The 25201-nt window shown below is 36.2% G+C and overlaps 1 protein-coding gene across 2 annotated transcripts in view; it reads right to left on the bottom strand.

The window, feature by feature from the left end:
- The window catches only part of PIAS1 (protein inhibitor of activated STAT 1), a 128704-nt gene that overhangs the window by 17078 nt on the left and 86425 nt on the right, over positions 1 to 25201 (bottom strand). For both annotated transcript variants that reach the window (XM_060418890.1, XM_015096836.3), the window contains 2 exons: positions 17909 to 18014; positions 7170 to 7243 (listed from right to left, as the gene is read on the bottom strand). In XM_060418890.1, coding sequence (XP_060274873.1) covers positions 7170 to 7243; positions 17909 to 18014 — 180 coding nt within the window. The remainder of the gene's footprint in view (positions 1 to 7169; positions 7244 to 17908; positions 18015 to 25201) is intronic.

Genomic DNA, 25201 nt, shown 5'->3' with positions numbered 1-25201 from the left:
AGTTTATGAAGACAGTGGATAAGAAGATAAGATACAAAGACTGTTTCAGAATCCAAGCAAAAGCTGTAGAACTTATACTCTGAAAAGCAATTATTCTCCAAAGACCATCATCTCACATACCTTTAGCCCTAAATTCCCAGCTGTCAGTTCATCTTTTCATTGGGAGAGCAACTCTCAAGCCCTTATGATCAGCCACACTGACAAGTTTACCTACAGAATTTTTAAGGAACACTGCTACATGAATGGCACAGGAAGGACATGTATAAACAGGTACAAGAAAGAAGTTCAATTTGAAATGCAATTTATTAGCTGTCACACAAATGTCGTTTCAAAGAATTACAGAGTAATTGTTACGCGATAACTCTCATATTCCTGACTTTTAAAAACAATCACTAAATTCTAAATACTTATCTAAGAGTGGACACTGAATTCTCTAACTTCAGAGAGGAAGCTGAGCTTTGAACATTTTCATCTTGTAATTATAAACCCCTTTTCCCTATATGGGATGGGATGGATATTTGCATCATTTGCAAATAAACACTTTGAAAACAACTCCCAAATAAGTTTTCTAAAGCCACTAATCTTATTATAACATAATAGTAATTGAGAATACTGCAAGAGAAAAAGAAATACCCTACTTAGATATAAGTTCAAACCAGCTTATACCAAAAGGACTCTAAAAAACATCAACAATATATGTACTTTTCCCTTGTAAAAAGAAAACAACAGTGTGAAATTGGGACTTTTACAACTTTTTCATCATTATCATAAGTATTTCATGAATAAATCTTCAAAGAGATTCTTTTTCCTTTTCTTCTATCAACTCCAAGTGATTTGCATTTGAGTTTACAGGTCTAGGGAGTACCTCACAAAGCAGGTTCACAAATATTCTTCCAGTTCTATTTTTAATAAATCAGAACTAAAAAATTCCCAAAGAACAAAAGCATTTTTAATTATTTTCATTGCCTTTAGCTAAACAGCACACAAACAGAAACTCATTTATTTTGAGCTGTGTATATCACAACAGGGCAATTCAAATGCACAGTCAGACATTATATTTACATATTTCAAAGAGAACAAATCTCTTTTATTATTCTATAAATTTGATATATAGATGAGTTGTCATTAAAAAGTTTTACTTTTTAGAGTAAAAACCTACCTAAAATATAAGCATTACTGTTCCAGAATAATTGTAAAGGCATTGTTTCTTAGGTCAAATAGAAATCCATAAAAGTATTATAATTATGGATTATGTATAGAGAGAGTTGTTTTTCCTACAATCTGAATTTTGAAAGTGTAAGTCAATTTAAAATGAATTGCTATAGTTGCTGAAAATAAAAAAGTGGATATGGAAAGAAAAACTTAAAGTTGGCCCATTAAATTAAGAGGTACAAGGAGCAAAACATGATTAGCATTTTGTAATAATACAAAGATCACCTGAACTATGAAATTCAAAACTAGTTCTATAAATAAGAACATCACAATTTATATTGTAGTGCTTTTTTATACAAATAAACGCTTCATCTAAATGTTAAATATAAACATCATATATATTAGCACAACTGTAAACACTTTTAAAATGAGAATGCAAAAAAACAAGACCCTTTCCAGTGATTTAAATGGAAAATGAAGCTTATGCACATTCCTAAATTTCTTATATTCTCTAAATTGGTATTTTATAATGGAACGGGGTGGCAATAAATCATGTCAAAGGGGAGGGTGGATAAATAGGTGTTTGGAAGAAAGAGGGTATGATAGGTATACAACTTAAAAAAACTCTTCTTACTCTTCACTAACCTGGACTGTGAACCATTTTTCTAAATGTTAAAAAATACCACATTCCTTTACACCATAGTCTATTATAATGTCTGATTAACTTAATCCATCCCAGGTCCCTCCAGTCAATAACTTTTATTGTACAAAAAAATTTAACATTAAATCTACCATCTTACCCATCTTAAAGTGTACAATTCAATAACACTATGTTCACACCACTGTACGACACATCTCTAGAACTTTTTCATCTAGCACTACTGAAACCCTCCCCCCAGCCCATAGTAACTGTCTTTCTGTTTTCTGTTTCCATGATTTTCACTACTTTAGATACTTCATGAGTGGAATCATATGGTATTTATGCTTTTGTGATTAGTTTATTTTGCTTATTGTAATATTATCAAGGTTTATCCACCTTGTAGCATATGACAGGATTTCCTTTTTTTCATGTTGCATACATAATATATCATATTTTATTTGTTCACCTCTTGATGGTCATTTGGGTTGCCTCCACCTCTTGGCTACTGTGAATAACGTTGTGATGAATGTGGTTATGCAAATTATTTCTTCGAGATCTTACTTTGAATTCTTTTAGATATATGAATTGATGGATCACATATTCATTTTAACTTTTTGAGGTACCTCCATACTGTTTTCCATAATGGCTACAGCATTTTATATTCCCATCAAGAGTGCACAAGGGTTCCAGTATCTGTGGCACACTTACTGACACTTGTTATCTTATGTTTTTTTCGATTGGAGCTATCCTGATGGGCATGAAGTGATTATCTCATCTGTGCTTTTGATATGCATTTCCTTAATGATTAGCAGTGTTGAACATCTTTCCCTGTGCTGTTGGCCATCTATGTATCTTCTTTGGAGAAAGGTCTATTCAAGTCCTTTGCTTATTTTTAATCAAGTTTTTTTTTTTTTTTCTGTTGGGTTGCTTGCCAAATTCAACTGAAGCTTTTCCCCCATGTTTCTTTTCGGAATGGAACCATTAAGGGTATTACACTTTAGATCTTAAATCCATTGTGAGTTAATTTTGAGGGTTCAACTTCATTATTCTGCATATGAATATCCAGTTTTCCCAATGCCATTTCTTTAGAGACTTTTTCCTATTATGCAGTATTGGCATTCCTAGGTATTTGATCATATATGCTATAAGAATTTGTTTTTGGGCCACTGGTCTATATTATCTATTAATATCATTATGTCAATACTATACCATCTTAATTACTACTGCTTTCTAGCATGTTTTGAAATTAGGGAATGGAAGAGCTCAAACTCTGTTGTCATTAAAGTTGCTTTGGTTACTCAAAGTCCCTTGAGATTCCATAGAAATTTTAGGATTTTTTTTTTCTTAATTTCTGTAAAACATGCCAATGGGATTTGATAGGAAAAACAATGAATCTGTAGATCACTTTGGTAGTATGGACATTTTAACAATGTTAAGTTTTCTAGTCCATAATTACAGGATGTTTGTTTATTTCTATTTTCTCTGAGTTTTTGCAATGTTTTACAGTTTTCAATCTCCTTGGTTGAGTTTATTCCTAAATATTTTACCCTTTTTGATGGTATAGTAAATGGGAGGCTCAGACGGTAAAGCGTCTGCCTACAATGCGGGAGACCTAGGTTTGATTCCTGGGTTGGGAAGATCCCCTGGAGAAGGAAATGGCAACCCACTCCAGCACTCTTGCCTGGAAAATCCCATGGATGGCAGAGCCTGGTGGGCTACAGTCATGGGGTCACAAACAGTCGGATATGACTGAGCGACTTCACTTTCTTTCTTTCTTTGTTTCCTTTTCAGTTTGGTTACCTAGTTCCTTTTCAGAAAGACAACTAACTTTTTAAAGTTCTAGTTATTTATTTTTGGCTGTGCTGGATCTTCGCTGCTGCATGGGCTTTCTCTAGCTGGGGTGAGTGGGGGCTGCTCTTTGCTGCAGCATGCAGGGTTTCCATTGCTGTTGCTTCTCTTGTGGAGCACTCGCTCTCGGGCACACAGGCTTCAGTAGTTGTGGCTCCAGGCGCTAGAGCATGGGCTCGACAGCTGTGGCACACAGGCCGAGTTGCTCTGCAGCATGTAGGATCTTCCTGGATCAGGAATCCACCTGTGTCTCCTACACTGGCAGGTGGATTCTTTCCACTGAGCCACCAGGAAGCCCAAAAGGCCACTAACATTTGACTGCTACTTTGTGTTGATTTTGACTATAACTTTGTTAGTCCTAACACGTTTTTTGTTGGTTTGAGGCATCTTAAGGGGAGTTTTCTACATAAAAGATCATGTCATCTGAAAACAGAAGTTATTTCACTGTTCCTTTCCAATCTACCACCAGCCCAATCGTTCTGGCTAGAACTTCCAGTACTATATTGAACAGCAGTGGTGCAAATGGGCATCCTTGTCTTGTTCTTTACCTTGGAGGAACAGCTTTCAAGAAGTCTTTCCACACTGAGTATAATGCTCATTGTGGGCTTTTCATATGTTGAGGAAGCATCTTTCTATTTCTAGTTTGCTGAGTATTTTTATCATGAAAGGGTGTTGAATTTTATTAAATGCTTTTGTAATTTTTTTCTATACTGAACTGAGATGTGGGTTTTGTTCTCCATTTTGTTAATGTGCTCTATTACAATGATTTATTTTTGTATGCTGAACCAGTCTTACAATTCCAGCTATGAATTCCACTTGGTCTGGTGTATGATTATTCTAATGCACTGGTGAATTCAATTTGCTAGAATTTTGTTGAAAGTTTTTGTTCCATCAGGGATACTGGTATGCAGTTTTCTAGTTTGTTTGTTTCATTTCGTCTTGTCTTGTGTCTTTGTGTGGTTTTGGGGATCGGAAGGAAATGGCAACCCACTCCAGTGTTCTTGCCTGGAGAATCCCAGGGACGGGGGAGCCTGGTGGGCTGCCATCTATGGGGTCGCACAGAGTCGGACACAACTGAAGTGACTTAGCAGCAGCAACACTATCCTCAAAGAATGAGTTTGGGAAAAGGCTTGGTGTTAATTCTTTAAACGTTTGGTAGGATTCTCCACTGAAGTCAAGGGGTCCCAGGCTTTTCTTTGTTGGGAGGTTTTGCATTGTTCCTTCAATCTCCTCACTAGTTACAAGTCTGTTCAGATTTCTCCACGATTCAGTCTTGGTAAGTCATATGCTTGCAGGAATTTATCTACTTCTTCTAGGTTATCTAATTTGTTGGTGTTAACAGTCTCATAATCCTTTTAATTTCTGTGACATCTGTTATAATGTCTCTTCTTTCATTTCTAATTTGAGCTATCTGAATCTTTCCTCTTTTTTCTTAGTTTAGCTAAGGGCTTGTCAATTTTGTTGATCTTTCAAAAACCAACTCTTAGTCTCGTGATTTTTTTTGGACTCTTTTTCTCGTCTCTATTTCATTTATCTCCTTTCTAATCTGTATTTCTTTCTGTGTGCTGACTTCGGCTTTAGTTTGTTTTTCTAGTTTCTTGAGGTACAAGATTAGGTGGTTGATTTGAGTTCTTTCTTTTTCAATGTAAGCATTTACTGCTGTAAACTTTCCTCCTCCTACTCTTCTGCTACATCTTGTAAATTTTGGTATACCGTATTTTTATTTTCGTCTTCAAATATTTCCTAAATTCCCTGAGACCTCTTCTTTTGATTCATCGGTTGAGAATGTATTATTAAATTTCCACATGTTTGTGGATTTTCCTGTTTTTTTTTCCTGTTACTGATTCCTAGTTTCATCACATTGTGATCAAAGAAGATACTGTATATGATTTTAATCTTAGATTTGTTAGGACTTGTTTTGTAGCCTAACCCATGCTCTATCTTACAGAGTGTTCTGTGTGCCCTTGAGAAGAATGTATATTCTTCTTTGCTGGGTGCAGCATATCTGTTAGGTCCAACTGGTATACAGTGTTGATTAAGCTCTTTGCTTACTTACTGATCTTCTGTCTGGTTGTTCTATCAATAACCAAAAGTAGGGTATCAAAGTCTACTACTATTAATATTATTGTGTTGCTGTCTATTTCTCCCTTCAGTTCTCTCAACTACTGAATCATATACGTGGGAAAGAATTTAAAATAATTATACAGGGACTTCCCTGGCAGTCCAGGGGTTAAAACTCTGCCTTTTCATTGCAGGGGGGCACAGGTTTGATCCCTGGTTGGGGAACCATATGGCATGGCAAAAAAAAAAAAAAAAAAACACAAACCAAACCCAAAACCCAAACAAACAGGAAAATCCTGGAGTCAAAATATTTTCCCTATAAAAATGACTGGCCATAGTAAGGGAAAAAAAGATAGAAGGTTATATATAAAATAATAGGTTTGGTGGTTTTTCTTAATTTCACTGTATTTTTTTTTACAGATGCTTAATAGTGAAGAGAAATTCTCTTAACTAAAGTTTTTTTTTTTTAAGCTATGCAACATATGCATAAACTAATTCTTGAGCTACAGACTTTTTCATTACTTTTTGTGTTGAGGTGTATTTTTCACACTTGTGTTGAGGTTTTATAAATTATAAGAGACTAAGATATAAGACAAATAAAACAATTTTTGTTTAAGAATAAATTAATCTTAGATTAGTAGGATTTCAGTATTAAAAGCCTTCAATATCAGACTTGCCTGAACAATCCCAGCAAATGAGGAAATAGCTGAGTCCTCTTATTTTTCATATTTTCTCCCCAATTTAAATATGATTACAAAAGGCAATCAAAATGTAACTTACTTTTAGTTTTTCACGTATCTTTGTATGAAAGCATCATTCAACTACCATTCCTACTACTGGTAGACCTAATATCAAATTAGTTAAAAAGCAAACCTTAACAACGCATTTTTGGAAACATTCACTACCAGTTTTCACTTAGGCATTATATTTATTTTATACAAATGAATGAAACTGATCTCATTTTCTGGTTTAAAAATATGTCTAGTTGATTTTTATATGCATACCAATTCAATTATTCAGTAATAATTCAATAATTATTCAATTATTATTAAATAATAGTTTTAAATTCTTGTTATAGTCATTGCTGACAAAGTGGTTGAGTTAAATGTATGAGTAATCATGGCCAGATTTTTATTCAGAAGCATACTATTTAATAAAATGAAATTTCAATAAATACATTGAAATGATAAACATGCCTCATTTGGAGATTTTACACTTAAGTCTGAGAGACAGTCATCTGATAACCATAATCAATATTTAAATATAACTAAGAGTAGAAAAATTTTATAGACATAAACTTGTTTACATTTCAAATCCTAAGACTACATAATATCTTTTACTTTTCATAAACTCTTAACAAGTGGGTATGTTTCAAGGTAACAGAATTTGTTAAATACTAGAAATACTTAATAAAAAAAAGAAAATGTGTATTAAACCTCCTGGAGAGCAAATATTAGTTAGCACTTACTGGACATAGTAGAGAAACCCTCAGGCTGGTTGTAGCTATTTCACTGTCTGGATCTGCAGTCAACTTCTCTTTAACTGACATTCATCAAAGAAAAAACAAACAAAAGAAGTTTATTAAAGATGTATCATTGATGCAACACAAGAATGAGGAACTTAAAAAAATGGCACTAAAGAATAATCTGCTCAATTATTTTCCAATCAACTGAATGAAAAAAAAAACTTTATAGTTTATAATCTCTACAATAAGCAAAGGAAGGAAAATGACCGTATACCTATCTATAGACTGACTACACTTCCTGTAAGCTTCCTATTTCTCACCGACAAAACAGAAGTTGCACTGCACTAACATAAAGGGAATTTATACAAGCAGTTTACCACAGTCAACTGATGGCAGACCCTTCTTTTGCAACTCTAAGAAACTGGATAAATATCTTCTTCCTTTTAAACTATGACAATATTATTTTAAAAGAAACTAATAATAACTATAAAACTAACATGTATAAATTTTTACAAAGCTCAGATAATAAAAATATTTATTGTAATTCTAATTTCATACTGTAAAAAGAAAAAAGTTCAACTGCCTTTTTAAAAACCATATAATTATTTGAGTTTTATATTTATTTACCCATAACCTGATTAGTTACACTATCCTGGGCAAGTCAATCCTCCTCTCTGAGATTAACTTCTTGGAAAATAACAACCCACACTAAATAATCTCTAAGTCTTCTCAGTTCAAATTTCCTGTGGTTCTTAAGAGAGGCAGCACTGGTAATTTTACTTTTAAAGCTATTCTGTTACTCTTGGTCAGTCTAATACAACAAGGATCTTTATACTTCTCATCTGCAAACCAGCAACATTCAGGTTACTTCTGAAAACCCTAGAACTTCAATTAAACTTTAACACAAAGTGAGTCAGGATATACCTAAATGTAATATTCAAATAATTTTAGAAACTGTTTCACAGTAACTTTAAAGTCTATTTGTGTAAGGGGGACCAAGCAGAGTAGTTGTGGACATAGTTAATCACAGAATTTCAGACCTGAGGCACAACTGATCCCAGACAGTTGACTGACAGATGGGTAGAAGCACAGATATGCATAAATACACAGAGAGAAGAAAAGGGAAAAGTACTTGGATAAAGAAGAATTTCAGAACAGATGTCTATTGAACTAATAGCCATTTATAAGAATTAAGAATCCTGCCTTTATTAAGCTTGATGAGCATATAGTCTGGATTTTTTTTGAAGTGGTCCAAATCTTAGATACTCTATACAACTGTCTCCATAAACTAACTAGTGGATCTCAACTAAGATGCATGTCAGAACTACCTACAGAGCTTTCTAATTTATAATTGCCCAATGAATCAAAATGGAGAAGAGGGATACAAATGAGTAGTTTTTTAATAAAAAGTTCCAGATGTGATTCTGATGACATACTAAAAAGTAATTTTATGGCCTGGAAATTCTGAAAATTTAATGTCGACTTAACTTGTAGGCTATCACATCTAAAAAGGCATATAATCCATGGATTTTGTCTGGAAAATAGTTATCACATCACTTATGCTAATTAATTATATAAGTAAACTATGAAAAACATGCTTTTGCCATTATAGACCCAATCTTAATCCTTTCTTAAGATACATTTAATGAATAGTATCTGCTTAAAGGTGACAACTGCCATATGATAAATGTGATTACTAACCATTTTACAACCACCCCTCTTAATACCCACACAGCAAGACAAACAGCAATGGGAACAGTAACTGACTTTAGGTTTTGTCTATATGAAGTTCAGCGTTAGTACTCTGAAAAGAAATGAAAAAGAGAGGCAACCTGAGGCAGTGGTTCAGAGCAAAGAATCTAGAGCCAGCCTAGGTTATAATTCAGCCTTAGTCACTTTTCTGTGCCTCAGTTTCATCATGTTGTAAATGAGAACAATACTAATAGCTCATAGCATTGTTTTAAGAATTAAATGAGTTAATACAAACAAATGCTTTAAAATAACATTATTCTCAATAAATATTAGCTATTGTGTGGATGGGGAGGGAGGTGGGAGGGAGGGAAAAAATATTAGCTATTGCAACAAAATAAAATATGATTTACATGTTCATTTTCTTTCAGAGCTGAAAGATTTTTCTGAAATTATTTTAGAATCAGTTTGTCACTTTCTTTTACGAAAAGCTCTGCTTTTTCACCTTTGCCATTATAGATTCAATCAATCCTTTCATGTAAAGATACTTTTTGAGGATCTCTAACTGAATTTAACCTACAGATCAAACTGGAGAGAAATGACATCTCTCCAGTAACAATACTGAGTGTTCTGACCCATTAACATGATGTATCTCTCCGATATTCAAGTCCTGTTTTAGTTACCCTTACCAGTGTTTTATAGTTTTCAGCATACAAATCTTGCACGTATTTTGCATAATATATCCCTAAGTACTTCATTTTTTTGATGTTACAATGTTTATAAACTGACCATATAAATTCACACATTAGCTCAAGTAGCTTTTTTTTGGGTAGATTCTTTGGGATTTTTTTCCCTACACAATGATGTCATCTTCAAATAAAGACAATAATTATTATTCATTTCTAATCAGTTTCTTTTTTCTTGCATTATTGTGCTGGTTAGGATCTCAAGGGCAATGCTGAACAGACATATTAAGAAAGATATTCTTGCCTTATTTTCAATCTTAGGGGTGAAGTTTTTAACCATTTAATATGATATTAGCTCAAGGCTTCTTATAAAATACCCTTTCATACATTAAACAACCCCCTTGTCTCTACTTTGCTGAATTTAATCATGAAAGGATATTGAAAAAGTGACCAAAGCTTTTACTGAATCTATGGTGATGATCATATGATTTGTTTTCTGTTTAGTTTGCTGAGGTGAATTATAATGACAGATTTTTAAAAATATTTAATGACCCTAATATTCCTGTATAAACTATTTGATCACTATCCATTACGTTTTTATATACTATATTTAGTCAAAACAATTCTGAAAAAGAAAAAGGTAGAGGACTACCCGATTTCAAGAATTACTATCAAGCTTTAATTAGTAAGACTGTGCTATTGGTATAAAGATAGACAAATAGGTCAATGGAAGATAATGAGGGAGTCCAGAAATAAATTTATATACCTATCATCAATTGGTTTTTGACAAAGGTGCCAAGGTAATTAAATGGAGGAAAAATTAGTATTTTTGACAAATGTTATGGAACAACTGGGTATCTATATGGGAAGAAAATGAACCTATAAGTTTACCTTAATTTCTGATAAAGTGTAGGGGCTTCCCTGGTGATCTAGTGGTTAAGAATCCACCTGCTAACGCAGAGGGCCTGGGTTTGATCCCTGGTCTGGGAAGAGCCCACATGTGCCATGAGTCTGTGCTCTACAACAAGAGAAGCCACTGCAATGAGAAGCCCATGCACTGCAGCTAGAGAGCAGCCCCTGCTCGCTGCACCTACAGAAAGCCTGCATGCAGCAACAAAGACCCAGCACGGCCAAAAATAATGTAAAACAAACTGCAGACCTAAACTAAAACAATAAAACTTCTAGAAGTAAAATGTTTGTGATCTTGGATTTGGCAAAGATTTCATAGTATACAAGAAGCATAAACTATAAAAGAAATGGGAAAAATTTGAAGAGACATTTCATCAAAGAAGCTGGAAGGATGGCAAATAGGCACATGAAAAGATGTTTAACATCATTAGTCATTAGGAAAGCACAAATTAAAACCACAAATGACATATCACCTACACAGTAATCAGAATAGCAAAATCAAAGCAGCCTGACAATACCTACTGCTAGTGAGAATGGGGAAAAACTAAAAATTTCAAATCTTTTTGGACAGAATGCAAAAACGGAACATGCACTTCATAAGAAACTGCCAATCTCTTTTCCATACATTTATCATGTGACCCAGCAATCCTAGTCCTGAGTACTTACCCAACAGAAATGAAAACACATGTTCACAAAACTGAAATATTCATATGCAAAATGTAAATGTTTCCAGCAACTTTACTCATAACAAAAAACTGGGAATGATCTAAATGTCCATCAACTGACAAATGGATAAAGAAATTACAGTACCAATAAATGGAACATTACTCAGTAATAAAGAGCTCAAACTACACAAATGAACCTAAAAGGATTATACCATGTGAAAGAAATCAGAAATGAAAGGCAGGGGGTGGGATGAATTGGGATTAACATATATACACTATTGATATTATATATAAAATAGAGAACTAATGAGAATCAATTGCATAGCTCAGGGAACTCAATGCTTTGTGATGATTTAAATAGGAAGGAAATAAAAAAAAGGGGGGATGTATGTATATGTATAGTTGTTTTACTTCGTTGTACACTAGAAACTAATTCAACACTGTAAAGCAATTATACTTCAATAAAGTGTGTGTGTGTTAGTCGCTCAGTCGTGTCTGACTCTTTGCGACCCCATGGACTGTAGCCCACCAGGCTCCTCTGCCCATGGGATTCTCCAAGAAAGAATACTGGAGTGGGTTGCCATTCCCTTTTCCAGGGGATCTTCCCAACCCAGGGATTGAACCCAGGTCTCTTGCATGGCAGGCAGATTCTTTACCATCTGAGCAACCAGGGTAGCCTTCAATAAAAAATAATTTTTTTAAAAAAGGTTACATGTTGTGGGATTTCAAATATCTGAAATTCTGGAAAGGGAAAAACTAGAGACAGAAATCATATTAACGGTTATGGGAAGTAGGGGAGAAGAAATGAGAGGAACTGTGAAGGTCCACAGAGGAACTTTCTGGGGTGAAGAATGTTACATGTTTTCATTGTAACATGTGGTTCATGATTGCATATGCCTGTCCAACTCAGAATGTACACTTAAAAAGGTTAATTTTTACTGCTTGTAAACTTTGATAAATACAACCAAAATATTGAAGAAGAAAGATAGGGGATGGGAATCACGATGTTAAATTTCAGAAGAAAGTAGGGAGGAAAGACAAAGTAAGTAAAGTATTCATCATTTGTGGGCATGGGAGTGAAAGATAAAAACAAGACATGATATTTATCCTGCTGCATCAACCAACATGTGATAAGTCTTCCAGGAGTTCAAGTTTTCTTGTGTCACTGTGAGCTGCAGCAGTAACAGTATTTCCTTTATGACCCATAATAAAGTTACAATTAGCCACATTAAAAATTAATCTTTGAAAATCCCTGTTGTCTTGTGCTATGAGAGTTGGCCACTAGTCACATGTAGTTATATTTAAATTTAACCAAATGTAAAATTCAGTTCCTCAGCTGCAGTACCACGTTTCAAGAGCTCAGCACAGACATGGCACTGGTGGCTACCACACGGGACAGGGCAGTGCTGATGCAGAGCATTTCCATCATCACAGATGGTTCTATTAGTGCTGTTATAGGTTAAAAAAAAAAACTCTATCCCTTTTAGACTTTTAAAGCTGGAAACAACTGAACATATTAACCACGTCCAACATGTCCATTTTATAAACAAGAAAACAAGAGGCACAGAGATGTGACCTTTCACTCACGATCTCTTCTCATCAGTTTACTTAATAGAAGTCTTAGGGACTACTATGTGCCAGACCCTGAGCTAAGCATTAGGAATTCAAAGAAAGATAAGATTAAATTCCTGCCTAAAGGAATTCATAGTCTAGATGGGAGCAAAGATACTTAGTTGAGAGCATCTCTAATGCACTGTAATGGAAACTGGCTGAAACTCAATGCATCAACTCTGGGGGTTCTGAGACACCTCCAGGAAAAAGTGAAACATGCAGGACAACTAGAATCAGGCAAAGGAGGTAACAGGGAAGTTCGAGTCACAGAGAACAATACTGACACAGCACTGAGGAAAAGAAAGAATTCATTATTTCTGGAATATAAAGAATGAGAGAGGAGTGAATACACATGACAACCGAAAGTAATAAACAGATGCCACACCAAGGAAAGCTATACGTTTACATCATCCTAACAAAGTTAGTTGTTTTTAATTTTTAAATTTCTATTTATTCTTGGCTGTGCTGAGTCTTTGTTGCTGCACCAGCTTTTCTTTGGCTGTGGTGTATGGGCTTCTCTTGTTGAGGAGCACAGGCTCTAGGTGTGCAGGCTTTAGTGGTTGCGGCGTCCAGGCTTAGCTGCCCCATGGCATGTGGGATCCTCCCACTTGGGATCAGGCTTTGAACCCATGTCTCCTGCATTGGCAGGTGGATTCTTTACCACTGAGCCAGGAGGGAAGCCCTCAAAGTTAGTTTTTATTCCATTGGTGTTAGCAAGCCATGGATTGCAAAAAAACAGATAAGGTTGCTGCTGCTGCCGCTGCTAACTCACTTCAGTCGTGTCCAACTCTGCGTGACCCCATAGACGGCAGCCCACCAGGCTCTCCTGTCCCTGGGATTCTCCAGGCAAGAACACTGGAGTGGGTTGCCATTTCCTTCTTCAATGCATCAAAGTGAAGTCGCTCAGCTGTGTCTGACTCTTCGTGACCCCATGGACTGCAGCCCACCAGGCTCCTCTGTCCATGGCATTTTCCAGGCAAGAGTGCTGGAGTGGGGTGCCATTGCCTTCTCCAGGTAAGGTTAAGTCATATTAATCATTTAGATTGCTATCAGAAGAGAGATAGGAAAAGGGGGTGCCAAGAAAGAAAAGGAATAAATAATTCAAGAATAGGTTTTTGAAATAAACTTAGGATATAAGAGCTTAAATGAGGTCAGTGATGGTAGGGAGAGAAAATTTGACAAGAGTTGAGAAATATTTAGGGTTTATGTCTGATAGAACTTGTGAATTTTCACTCCTTGAATAAAAGGAAACAGCGGTATGTTTCAGTGAAGACAGCTACATGTATCTACACTTGAAATTCAGGGGAAGGCCTGGAATGAAAATATTTGTTTGGGAGTTGGTGCTAACTTAAACCACAAAGGTGAATGTGATAATCTCTAGCAAAAAGTATGTAGAGAAGTGGACCAAGGACAAAAACCCAGGGAAAACAAACATTTAGGATGCTTCCCTTAAGAGAATCCATTGAAGGCAAGTCACTGAGAAGAGAGACAAGAATTTCAAGGGGAAAGTTGTTAGCACAAAATGTAGCAAAAATACCTAAGTTATACATTGAAAAAACAAACTTTAAATTCTGCAATCAGATTGTCACTTGTGATATCTGCAAGAGTAGTTTCAGCGGGATGATGGGAGTTAAAAGTTCACAATGGTTTGCAGTGAGGAGGTAGAAAGGGAAGTGTCTACTACTCTTTGAGGAAACTAGGATGAGAATAGGAGGAACACAGGTTCCTAGAGAGTACCTTGCTTTTGTATTATTTAAAGGATGAAAAAGACTTGACAGTGAAGGTTGACAGAAAGATCCGGTGGAGAGGAAGGAACTGAAAATACAGGACAGAGAGCAGACAAGTGAGCACAAGGGCCTCATAATACTGTTTGTGAGCATCTCCATCTGAATGCCTCATAGGTATCTAAAATGCCAAAAGTCCAAGGATGGACTCTGATCTTGCTCCTGCAACCTGATCTTTTCAACGCAGTTTTCCATCTGAGTAAATGGCACTATCATGTAAGCTGGTGCTTAGTAAGAAACCCAGAACTCCTTCATTTCTTTTTCTTCGCTCCCCACACATAATCACCATTCTCCCCTTCAACATCTCTCAAAACATCAACTTCTATTTTCATCATTATTACTCCAGTTTAAGACAACATCTCTGTACAACTGGGTTTCTAATGGGCTCACTTATATCAGCTTAGCCCCCCTCAGTTCAGTCTAAGTGATCTTTTCATTGCCCATATCCGGTCATACTGCTCTGCTTAAAAATCCTTTAAGGGTTTCCTGTCATTACCTTTATATCACCTGTAAGAACTCACTCCATGGCTATCTCTCTGGCCACTTTCCTCCTCTGCCCTCTCCACTCCAACCCCCCTAGCCTTGTCTCTTGATACATTCTCCTCCTATCTTGGGGTTTAATTCCTCCTCATCCTTATCATCTTGCCTTGAACATCACAGCACCAGAGGACTATGTTATCCTGCTGTCACCTCCAGGGTTCCCTGTCTCTCTTCTTTAAGACACATGTCACAACTGTAATTCATTAGTGATTTGTGCAATCATTTAATTTTGTCTTTCCCATCAGACTGCAAACTTCTCAAGGATGCAGAAACAGCATATGTTTTGCTTAATACCATGTTCTCCTGTGCCTGGGACATAGTAGACTCTTAAACAATTTCTTGAACGAGATGAATCAATCAATAGATTAATACTGGGCACGAAAAGGGACATTTCCTCCTGAGACTGAAGAGAATAAATAAGGATAAGTACGAATAAAGTTACGGTGACATTAAGGAAGAAATGGACAATTTAGAGACGTCATATAGCACCAGTTTTCTTACACTGACAGTGTGTTGAAAGAGAGGGAATATTGTTTAAGCATGGCCAAGGTTTAAAATGTCTGCTCCGGAGAAAAAGAAGCAGAGACAGGAGCCTGACCAAGAATTAGTAAAGGACTCTTGTGATAGTTATGATGGGAAAACTCTACATGAAGGTGGAAACCACAATACAAAAATCTACTAAATCAAATGAACCAGAGAGTAGATTTCTCTGTGAAAAGCCTAAATACTATTGACTTTATTTCAGGAATAATGTCTGATTTATTTCTGCCAGTAGAATTTACTGATAAGAATGACTTAAAATGAACATATTTGGAGGTAATTAGAGCCTTCAAAATATCTGAGATATCCACCAACATTCTCTTCTGTCAAGTTGTTTCACAGAATCTTTTAATTACATAATTAATGTGCCAGGAAAGTTACTTCTTTAGAGATAGCATAAAGGCAAACAATCTGTTCTTCAGTCAATCATGACAAATGTTTTACTGGTAGGATCCAGTGAATGTTTTGTTGGTTCCCCAGGCCAGTTAAGATAAGACACAAAGTGTGACAATTCTACCCAATCTCCTACTATTCTCCACTTCCAGGATGCATCAGAGATGAAATAAGCAGCTTTTGAGTTAAGTAGCTTTTCCTGCTTAACAGTGGCTAACAGTGGTTTGTGCCAGTAAAGAAAGTAACTCTAGGCTCACCTTTCCACTCCCCCTCCAGGTGGTGCTACAGCTACAAGTGGAGAAGAGTTTACGCTTGAACAAAGACAGCTTGCCTTATTATTACTGTTGTGCCACTTAACAGCTTCATCAGCTTTTAGCTTTATTTCCTGGTCTGACCTTTTCCACACAGGCTCCCATAATTTAATAATACTTTCTGACTAAATGAAAGTCTAATATTATGAGGCAAAATACCAAGATTCTCAAGAGAATGACCAGGAATGGAGTGTGAAAAAAGAAAAATTCTTCACGTTCCTTCAAAGCAGGTGTCGGTCCCTTCTCTACTTTTAGGGTCCCTACTATCTCCCTGGCCTTGGCAAATGGTGCTTTCACTTCCTTAGACATCAGCCAGACCACTAGCTCTCCATTGTCTATCAAGAAATGCCAACAGAGGCATTAGCTACCAGTGTGCTCCTCTTGACTCAGAATATTTGCATTTTTAAAAGAGCCTCTTTTAAGTAGAAAAATCCTTCAATGAACTCTGAAGGGTATACTGATATTCAGAAGTAGTGGGATCGTTTACTCTGGTATGAAAACAGGTTAGAACAAAAATAAAAGCCATGCCACAAGGGGAAGCAAGAGGAAAGGAGGTCTTACTGCTTTAGTTTTTTTATATCAGAATGTTCCTAACTACAAATCTGATAGGGGCTCATTAATCAACTCACATCAAGAATGTCCTTAAAGGGTAGCCGTCTAACCTTCATCTGTAAAAGTTTTGTTTTCCAAGTGCCCATCTCCAGACACCCGCAAATTCATTTATGAAGAATCTACCTCTTATAAGGAAGAGAATAAAGCAAGAACTTGGTTTACTTCTTTGGAAGGCCATCAACCTCTGGGCTCAACCCTCACTGAGGCCAGAATAGTCTAGTTGCACCTTTCTGCCTCTCAAACTCAACAGAACAAAAGGATCGATCCTTTCCACCAAAGAATGCAGACTTTGGAGGAGTGTTAGATTATCACGTGGTATAAACTTCTCGTTACAGATGAGGAACGAGCAATTCAGAGGAGGTAGACTGACTTTCCAAGGCCACACAGTTTACTAAAAGCAGAACTTAGTTCATTATTTTATCTACCACCCCACTGACTTTCCTTTTACTTTGTTAATGAAGGGATGCTGTCATCACATATCCTTGGACGTTTTTCCTAGATAAACCTTAAATACACAATAATTGTTGTAAAATATATGCCAAGATTTTCTTTCCATCTTCTAGAATTCCTGAACATTTATTTTTAATGAAGCTTTGGTAAAATATTCTGTGTTCATATACTGATGTTACAAAGTTAATTTTAAGATCAATAAAATATAAATTATACAATATAGGTCATGACAAAGATATTAAAACTTTTTTTTTTGGCCATGCCATGAAGTATGTGGGATCTTAGTTCCTCAACCAGGGACAGAACCCATGCCCTCTGTAGTGGAGGCATGCAGTCTTAACTACTGGACTGCCAAGGAATTTCCTAAAACTACTGTTAAGTCTTGAATTACTCTAGCTCACAAAACAAGGTTTTCAGTGTTTTAATCCACTCTGACAAGCTCTAGTAAAAAAAAAAAAAAAAAACCTAAAATTTCTTGAGTTGAGAAAACACTATTCTAACTTTTACCAAAACAGTTCAGCTGCATAAATAAAACAAGATTATCATACGTACTTAAAGCTCTAGAATGATCCGGGTTCCTTATTCCCTTTGCTCGTAACCTCTGAAGAAGAACTGTTGAGGACAACTGTTTTACAAGATACACTGCCATGGAATAGTTCTGGAAAAAAAAAAAAAAAAACGATGTAGAAAACAAACAACATATGTAAGTAAATAGGTACATCTACTTTAACCCCAAAATGATAGAGAAAGAAAATTAACACCTGTTAAAACACCTACTGTGTGCCAAACACTATCTCAGGTGTTTTCATGAATGGTAATTCATTTAATCTTAACCAAAAAGCTGCCGAGGAAAGTGAAGTGTACAGAAGTGAAAGAATTTGCCCTAATTTTGCAACTTTCAAGAGATAAAGCCAGATATGTTATACTTCTGTATTACCTGACTACCTATGATTGAAGCTAACCATTTTAGGCACTTTTGTAAAAGAATATTATTTAAAATAAATATAAAACAAGGCCAGTAAGATGCCAAAGTCATCATAAACCATATTTAGTAAAGGTAGCTATTCAAAAAATTACAAATTACAAATGGCAATTTATACCATTGAATCTCTCTCTATGCTTTTAACTAGTTGTTGAAAAGACCCTACTTCGGCTATTACCACAAGAAGCAGAGGGAATACTAAATATTCAAAGAGAAGCTGCTGGTTTGGCAAGTGAACAGATGAATATCCATGACCAGCAGAGGGATTACCCAGAGATGGAAGCAGGAAAAAGGGAACAAAGAAAAAGTTGATCAACAAGGCAAAGGAAAGGGTACATGACTGGATAAAAGGAATAAAAGAGGGCTGAAGCTTATGAAGGGTAAGAGAGGTAAAGAGGAGGCCCACTTTCCACTTGGTACTGGAATCAAGAAGGAGATCAAGAGACTGCGAAAGAAGCAAAAGGAAAAATAATTATTGCCATCTTCTACTTATTAGCTATAGAGCTTTGTATGCACTCTTAATGTATACTATCCACTTCATTTAAACCTCAAAGAAGGCCTGTAAGAGATACGTAGGGCAAGTACTTTTCTAAGTAAAGGATTGATGCAATGGAAGCACACAAAATATTTTTTATTTAAATTTTAAAAATGTATGTAATCTGCTCATGATCATGTACCCGCTTGGTGACAAAGGTGGCACTAGAAATCAAGAGGAGAGTAGGGATATCAAGACAAAGGACTCAAGGCCAAGGCCAGAGTGGCTCTCTAGAGATCTTAACTTCACACACCATTTGATTTGACCCTCCTAACCTAGTCCAATGTACACTCCAACTTTCATTTACGTCCACTCTCTGGAAAACACAGTCCCCTCTCTTGGCAAGAGGAGAATATATACTATAATACACTCTGGAAGGTCACATTTTCATTTATAGTTCAGACACTTATTGGTGCTCACATATTATACATTTTCCAGGGGCAGGGTTGGGGGGAGTACAAAATAAGCTAATGTGAGAAGGATAAATTAGGAGTCTTGGATTAACATATACACACTTCTGCAATGCAGGAGACCCTGTTTCAATTCCTGGGTTGAGAAGATCCCCTGGAGAAGGGATAGACTACCCACTCCAGTATTCTTGGGCTTTCCTGGTAGCTAAGACTATAAAGAATCTGCCTGCAAAGCGGGAGACCTGGGTTCAATCCCTGGGTTGGGAAGATCCCCTAGAGAAGGGCATGGCAAACCACTCCAGTATTCCTGCCTGGAGAATACCCATAGACAGAGAAGCCTGGCAGGCTGCAGTCTATGGGGTCACAGAGTTGGATGTGACTGAGTGACTAAGCACAGCACATATATAAAATATATAATCAACAAGGACCTACTAAATAGCACAGGGAACTCTGTTCAATATTCTGTAATAACATAAATGGAAAAGAATCTAAAAAAGAATGGATATATGTACATGTAAAACTGAATCACTTTCCTGTACACCTGAAACCAACACAACCCTGTAAAAACTATACCTCCATATAAAATAAAAGTTAAATTAAAAAAATTAACAGCTAATTTACTTTCACTAGACGTTTCCCTGGTGGCTCAGACAGTAAAGAATCTGCCTGCAATGCAGGAGACCCAGGTTCAATCCCTGGGACAGGAAGATCCCCTGGAGAAGGGAATGGCTACTCACTCCAGGATTCTTGGCTGGAGAATTCCAAGGACAGAGGAGTATGGCGGGCTACAGTCCATGGGGTTGCAAAGAGTCAGACATGACTGAGCAACTAACATAATTAAACACAATTATTTTTAATAGTCTTTCTAAAATTTCATTTATTTATTTATGGCTGTGCTGGGTCTTTGTCCCTGTAAGCAGGCTTTATCTCTGGTTGCGGCAAGTGGGGGCTACTCTCTAGCTGCAGTGCCTGGGCTTCTTGTCGAGGTGGCTTCTCTTATTGCAGAGCATGGCTCTAGGGTGTGTGGGCTTCAGCAGTTGGCACTCCGGGCTCCAGAGCACAGGCTCAATAGTTGTGGCTCACTAGGAATCAAATCCGTGTCTCCCGCATTGGCAGGTGGATTCTTTACCACTAAGCCACCAGGCAAGTCCCAAATCTTCTGATTTATTAATGAGGAGCAAATAAAACTTGCCAAAATTTTAGACTGACAACAAACATACCAATCTAATATAAAACTAAAAAGCTTCTTTTGGAAAAAAAAAATCCTACTCATCTTTATTATTTGATTAATGCTTCAAGTATGACAGAAACTGAAGAAATGCTAATTAACACTGTGAAATCATCTACTGACAGCTTGAGTATTCAGAATCACCTAAGGTTTTATACAGATTTTTAAGGAGAGATCAAGTAGAAACCACAGGTACAAGTGAAAATGTATATTCACTCTAGCTGAAACACATAACAAGCAAAAAAAGCAAAGAGATGGTCAGCTGTTAACAAACACACATATTGATAATATGGAATTAAATTTTATATCACATGAAAGATTCAGCAGCAACTCCCTACTCAAAAAAAAAAACCAAAAAACAAAACACCACCTTCACAGTGGTATAGTATCTCTTCTAGGTGGATGGTATCATACTATTCCAGCTACCCCTTCAAAGTGCTATCTAACTCCAACTACTGAAATACACTGTACTACACTAACGCTTTTGTCAAATGCTCTTTCAAAGAGTCTTCAAATTGTCTAATGAGTTCATAGGACATTTTCTTCATTATTAAGATATGATACACACATTAAGTATTAGTATTTACACAGGTATCTAAACTTCCCTACAATGAAAGTTTAATAAATGCTAGATGCAGTGATTACTCTGAGGTAGGATAAGAAGTTATAGTTCACTTATTTCCTTCAAGCACTGTAGTAGCTTTTTCTTTTATAATTTTTAATTGACTTATAACATTGCATAAGTTTTAAAGTGTACAACATGTTGACTGCAAAGAGTTAAAAAATATTGGAAGATGGTTACCATCACTATGGGCTTCCTCAGTTGCTCAGACAGTAAAGAATCTGCCTTTAATGCAGGAGACCAGGGTTCGATCCCTGGGTCAGGAAGATCCCCTGGAGAAGGGAATGGCAACCCACTCCAGTATTCTTGCCTGGAGAATTTCATGGATAGAAGAGCCTGGTGGGCTATAGTCCATGGGGTCACAAAGAGTCAGACATGACTGAGTGACTAACATTTCCACTCACCATTCACCACCTCACCGTATTTATTTCCTTTGAAGACATAACAGTAACATTTCTCAATAAAAACTAATAATATAGAAATTAATCCCTCAAACAGTAAGAGAGAGATCCTACATGTACTGTTTAGAGTATCTTCATAAGCTGAGTAAAACTAGTGATCAAAAACCAAACTAAGAAGTTACTATAGTACTATATTATCAGCAACCACATTTCCCTCCTCTCCCCCAGTTTCAGATTTTTTCACGGTTCATAGTAAACACCCTGGTGTTTATACACTTCCCAGGCAGGTTATACTCTCATACACACAGACAAACCCAAAATATCTGCAATACCTTCTTTAAATAGGAGGAAAAAACAAGGAGCCCAAGGTACACCAGAAAAAGATCATTTTAAAGGATTGAAACCTAATAGTGACATATTGATTAGGTAAAGGAAAGAAGATGACCGTGACAGATGTCAAAAAGGATTTTGATAAAATATAAAAATTTACTGGATATTTCTCTCAAAAATATCCAGTAAAAAAGAGGATCATAGGATTATGTTATTAATGCAATTAAGTTTTATCAAGAATTAAGTCATTATAATACTTAATGCTGTGACACGTCTTCTCATTCATATAAAGAACAAGTCAAGTATGTCTATTAGTGTTCACATTATTTAACATTGTTCTGAAGGCTGTAGACAGTACAACAGAACAGGAAGAAGAAATTATGGCATAAGTATTAGGATTATCATTATTTATATAATGATACTTCTCAGACTCAAGACTGCTGGTCTGGAAACACTAACACCCACTAAAACGTTATCAGAACCCACTAAAAAGTTATCAGAACCAATACAGGAATAGTAAATATTCAACAATAACTAGCTTTTAAATAAGTCAAAAATAAAATTTTAGAAAATACAATAGAAAAAGAACTATTTACAGAAGCAGTAATAATAATAAACAAGAATCAAAACAATATGAAAGATTTATGAGAAGAAATCTACTAAATTACAGGAACATGAAAGAAGATTCGAATAAATGGAGAAACACGGTTCCTGAAATAAGGACACTGAATATTGTAAATAAGTTAATCCTCTCTAAGTTAACACACAAATTTTAAGCAAGCTCATTCACTTCCAGAAAGATTTTGGGGAATAATACAAGGGAATATGTCTTATTCTCTGTAATTACTTTTCCAACATTTCACTCTTCTCAAGGCCCTGATTTCTTCTCTCATTCTCAGTGGCTTCTCTCACTTCCTATTTCACAGACATACCCGAAGTCATCAGATCAGAGCTTAACTCATCTCTCTAGTAATAATCTCTCTCTCTCTCTCACACACACACACACACCACACACACTTCTTTTATTCCACTAAATAAAGAAGCTGTCCCTCTTAGCTACCATGAGTTATTGTGAAATTTACTACTGATTATTCTTTCTTCCTCTTGTATATTTAACTTCTTCCTCTCAAGATGATACTTGCCATCATCCTATATACATGTTTAACACTCTCCCATTAAAGCAAACAAACAACTGTCATCTCACATTTCCCTCCAGCTTACCTGAAACTATTTCCAAAGCCACACTTCTACAGCTCACCATCTCCATGGCCTCCCTTGCACCTGGTCACAATCTGGCTTCTCCTCCCACTATCTGCCAGAGCAGCTTATGCTCTATTTTTAATCCAAAAGGTATTTTTTTAGACTTCAAAAAATACTTATTTCTCAACATCTGTTCAATACTGCTTATCCTCTCCTCCTTTTTTGAAATTCTTCCCTTGGTTTCTCATATTCACCCTCGATTCTGTCACATCTCTGGTACTATTTCCCCATGCCCTCTTCAGGTTCCTTCTCTTCTACCCAGTATTAAATGTTATCTAGTTCCTCAAGAATAAGTCTTCAATGCTCTCTTCTTCTTACTTGACACATTTTCCCTGAACAAAGTCAGCCTGCTTTTATGGCTCCAATAATCACCAATATGCAGATAATACTTTTTTTTTCCTCTAGCCCAAACTCTTTTCTGAGCCCATATGCCCACCTATCCAGAATATCTTAAAGGCATCTCAAACTCTAGCCATTCTCGCTCCTTTTCAGTTTCTTGAAACAACTGGCTCTGGGGTCAGGCCAGAAGAGTGGCCTAGGTGTTTGCCCACCCCACTGGAGGTGCTGAGTGCAGGGGGTGTGCTCAGCACCCTGCTTTTGCTTGCAGCACCCTGCTTTTGCTTGCAAAACCCTGTTTTTGCTCCTGGTTCTTCAGAAGTGGCCGTGGGGTTTTTTTGGTCTTTTCATATTGTTTGTCCAGAATTTGCCCCAACTGCACATGTCCGACCCCTCAACACACCCCTACCCTCACCCTGTGTAAGGTACAAACTTATCTCCCCTTAGGGAGAAAGGAAACAAGGGAACCTGTTGTCTGCTCTTGCTCCTCCTTGCTGCGGCAGGGGACCCAATAAAGTCTTGCCTGAAAAAAAAAAAAAAAAAAAGAACTAGGCTCACACCTGCCAGTGGGCTACTCTGAAGACCATTTGCTCTGAATCTTTCACCAAACTGATTCCTTCTGCCCTTCTCTCAACTCTTAGCTCAGTCATTACATCCTCAGGGAAGCCCTGCCTGACCTCTCTCTAGTTCAAAGTGCCCGAGTATACTCTAATATCACCATGCACCTCTTCTTTATATTTCCTGTGACACCGTTCACATTTTTGTGTGTAAACTGGATTTTGGCTCCAAGTCAGGACTTTTTTTTTCTCACTATGTTACTAACAGTTTTCAGTATAGTACATGGAATATAGCATAAATTCTGCAAACTTCAAATGAATTTGTGAATATACAAACTCATATAAAATTGTAATAATCAAAAATATTCTAAAATTGTGCCAGAAAAAGAATGCTAGGCTAAAAAACAATACAGCAAAGTGCAGAAACACACACAGGATAAATAAAAATCAAATATATAACAATGGTTACTTCAGAATTAGCATTTGTCTAGTTAATGGCGTTAGAACTGGCTATTTAAAAAATTAAATTTTTATTTCACATGTAAATTTACAATGGACTAAATATGTAAAGATAAAATAAGAAATCTCAGAAGTCAAGAGAAAATATAAACAAATATTTATGTAAGATTGGGAAGGGCAGATAAACTAAATCCAACAGAGGCTGAGCGGAAAGATGATAAAGAAACAAAACTATGCAACTAGAGATTATCATACTAAGGGAAGTAAGTCAAAAAGAGAAAGAATTGCCATATGGTATCATTTATATGTGGAATCTAAAATATGACACAAACCAACTTATCTATGAAACAAACAGAATCAAGGACATAGAAAATAAACTGGTGGTTGCCAAGGGGAACGGAGATGGGAGAGGGCAGGAGCAGGAGTTAGGGATTTACAGATGCAAACCAGTATATACAGAATGGACAGACAATAAGATCCTACTGAATAGCACAGTGAACTATATTCGATAACCTGTGATAAGCCACAATGGAAAAGAATAAGAATATAAATATACATATCTATATATAACTGAGTCATATATCCTTGATGTATAGCTGTAATTAACACAACACTGTAATTCAAGTATACTTCAATAAAGAATAAATTAAAAGAAAAAAAGAAACAAACTGGTTAAAATTTGGCTCCATAATAATTTAAATCTTCTACACATTAAATAATCACAT

Source organism: Ovis aries, chromosome 7 (genome assembly GCF_016772045.2).
Source record: "Ovis aries strain OAR_USU_Benz2616 breed Rambouillet chromosome 7, ARS-UI_Ramb_v3.0, whole genome shotgun sequence".
NCBI classification, from domain to species: domain Eukaryota; kingdom Metazoa; phylum Chordata; class Mammalia; order Artiodactyla; family Bovidae; genus Ovis; species Ovis aries.
The sequence above is the reverse complement of the archived record's forward strand: the minus strand, read 5'-3'. Positions and strand labels throughout refer to the sequence as shown.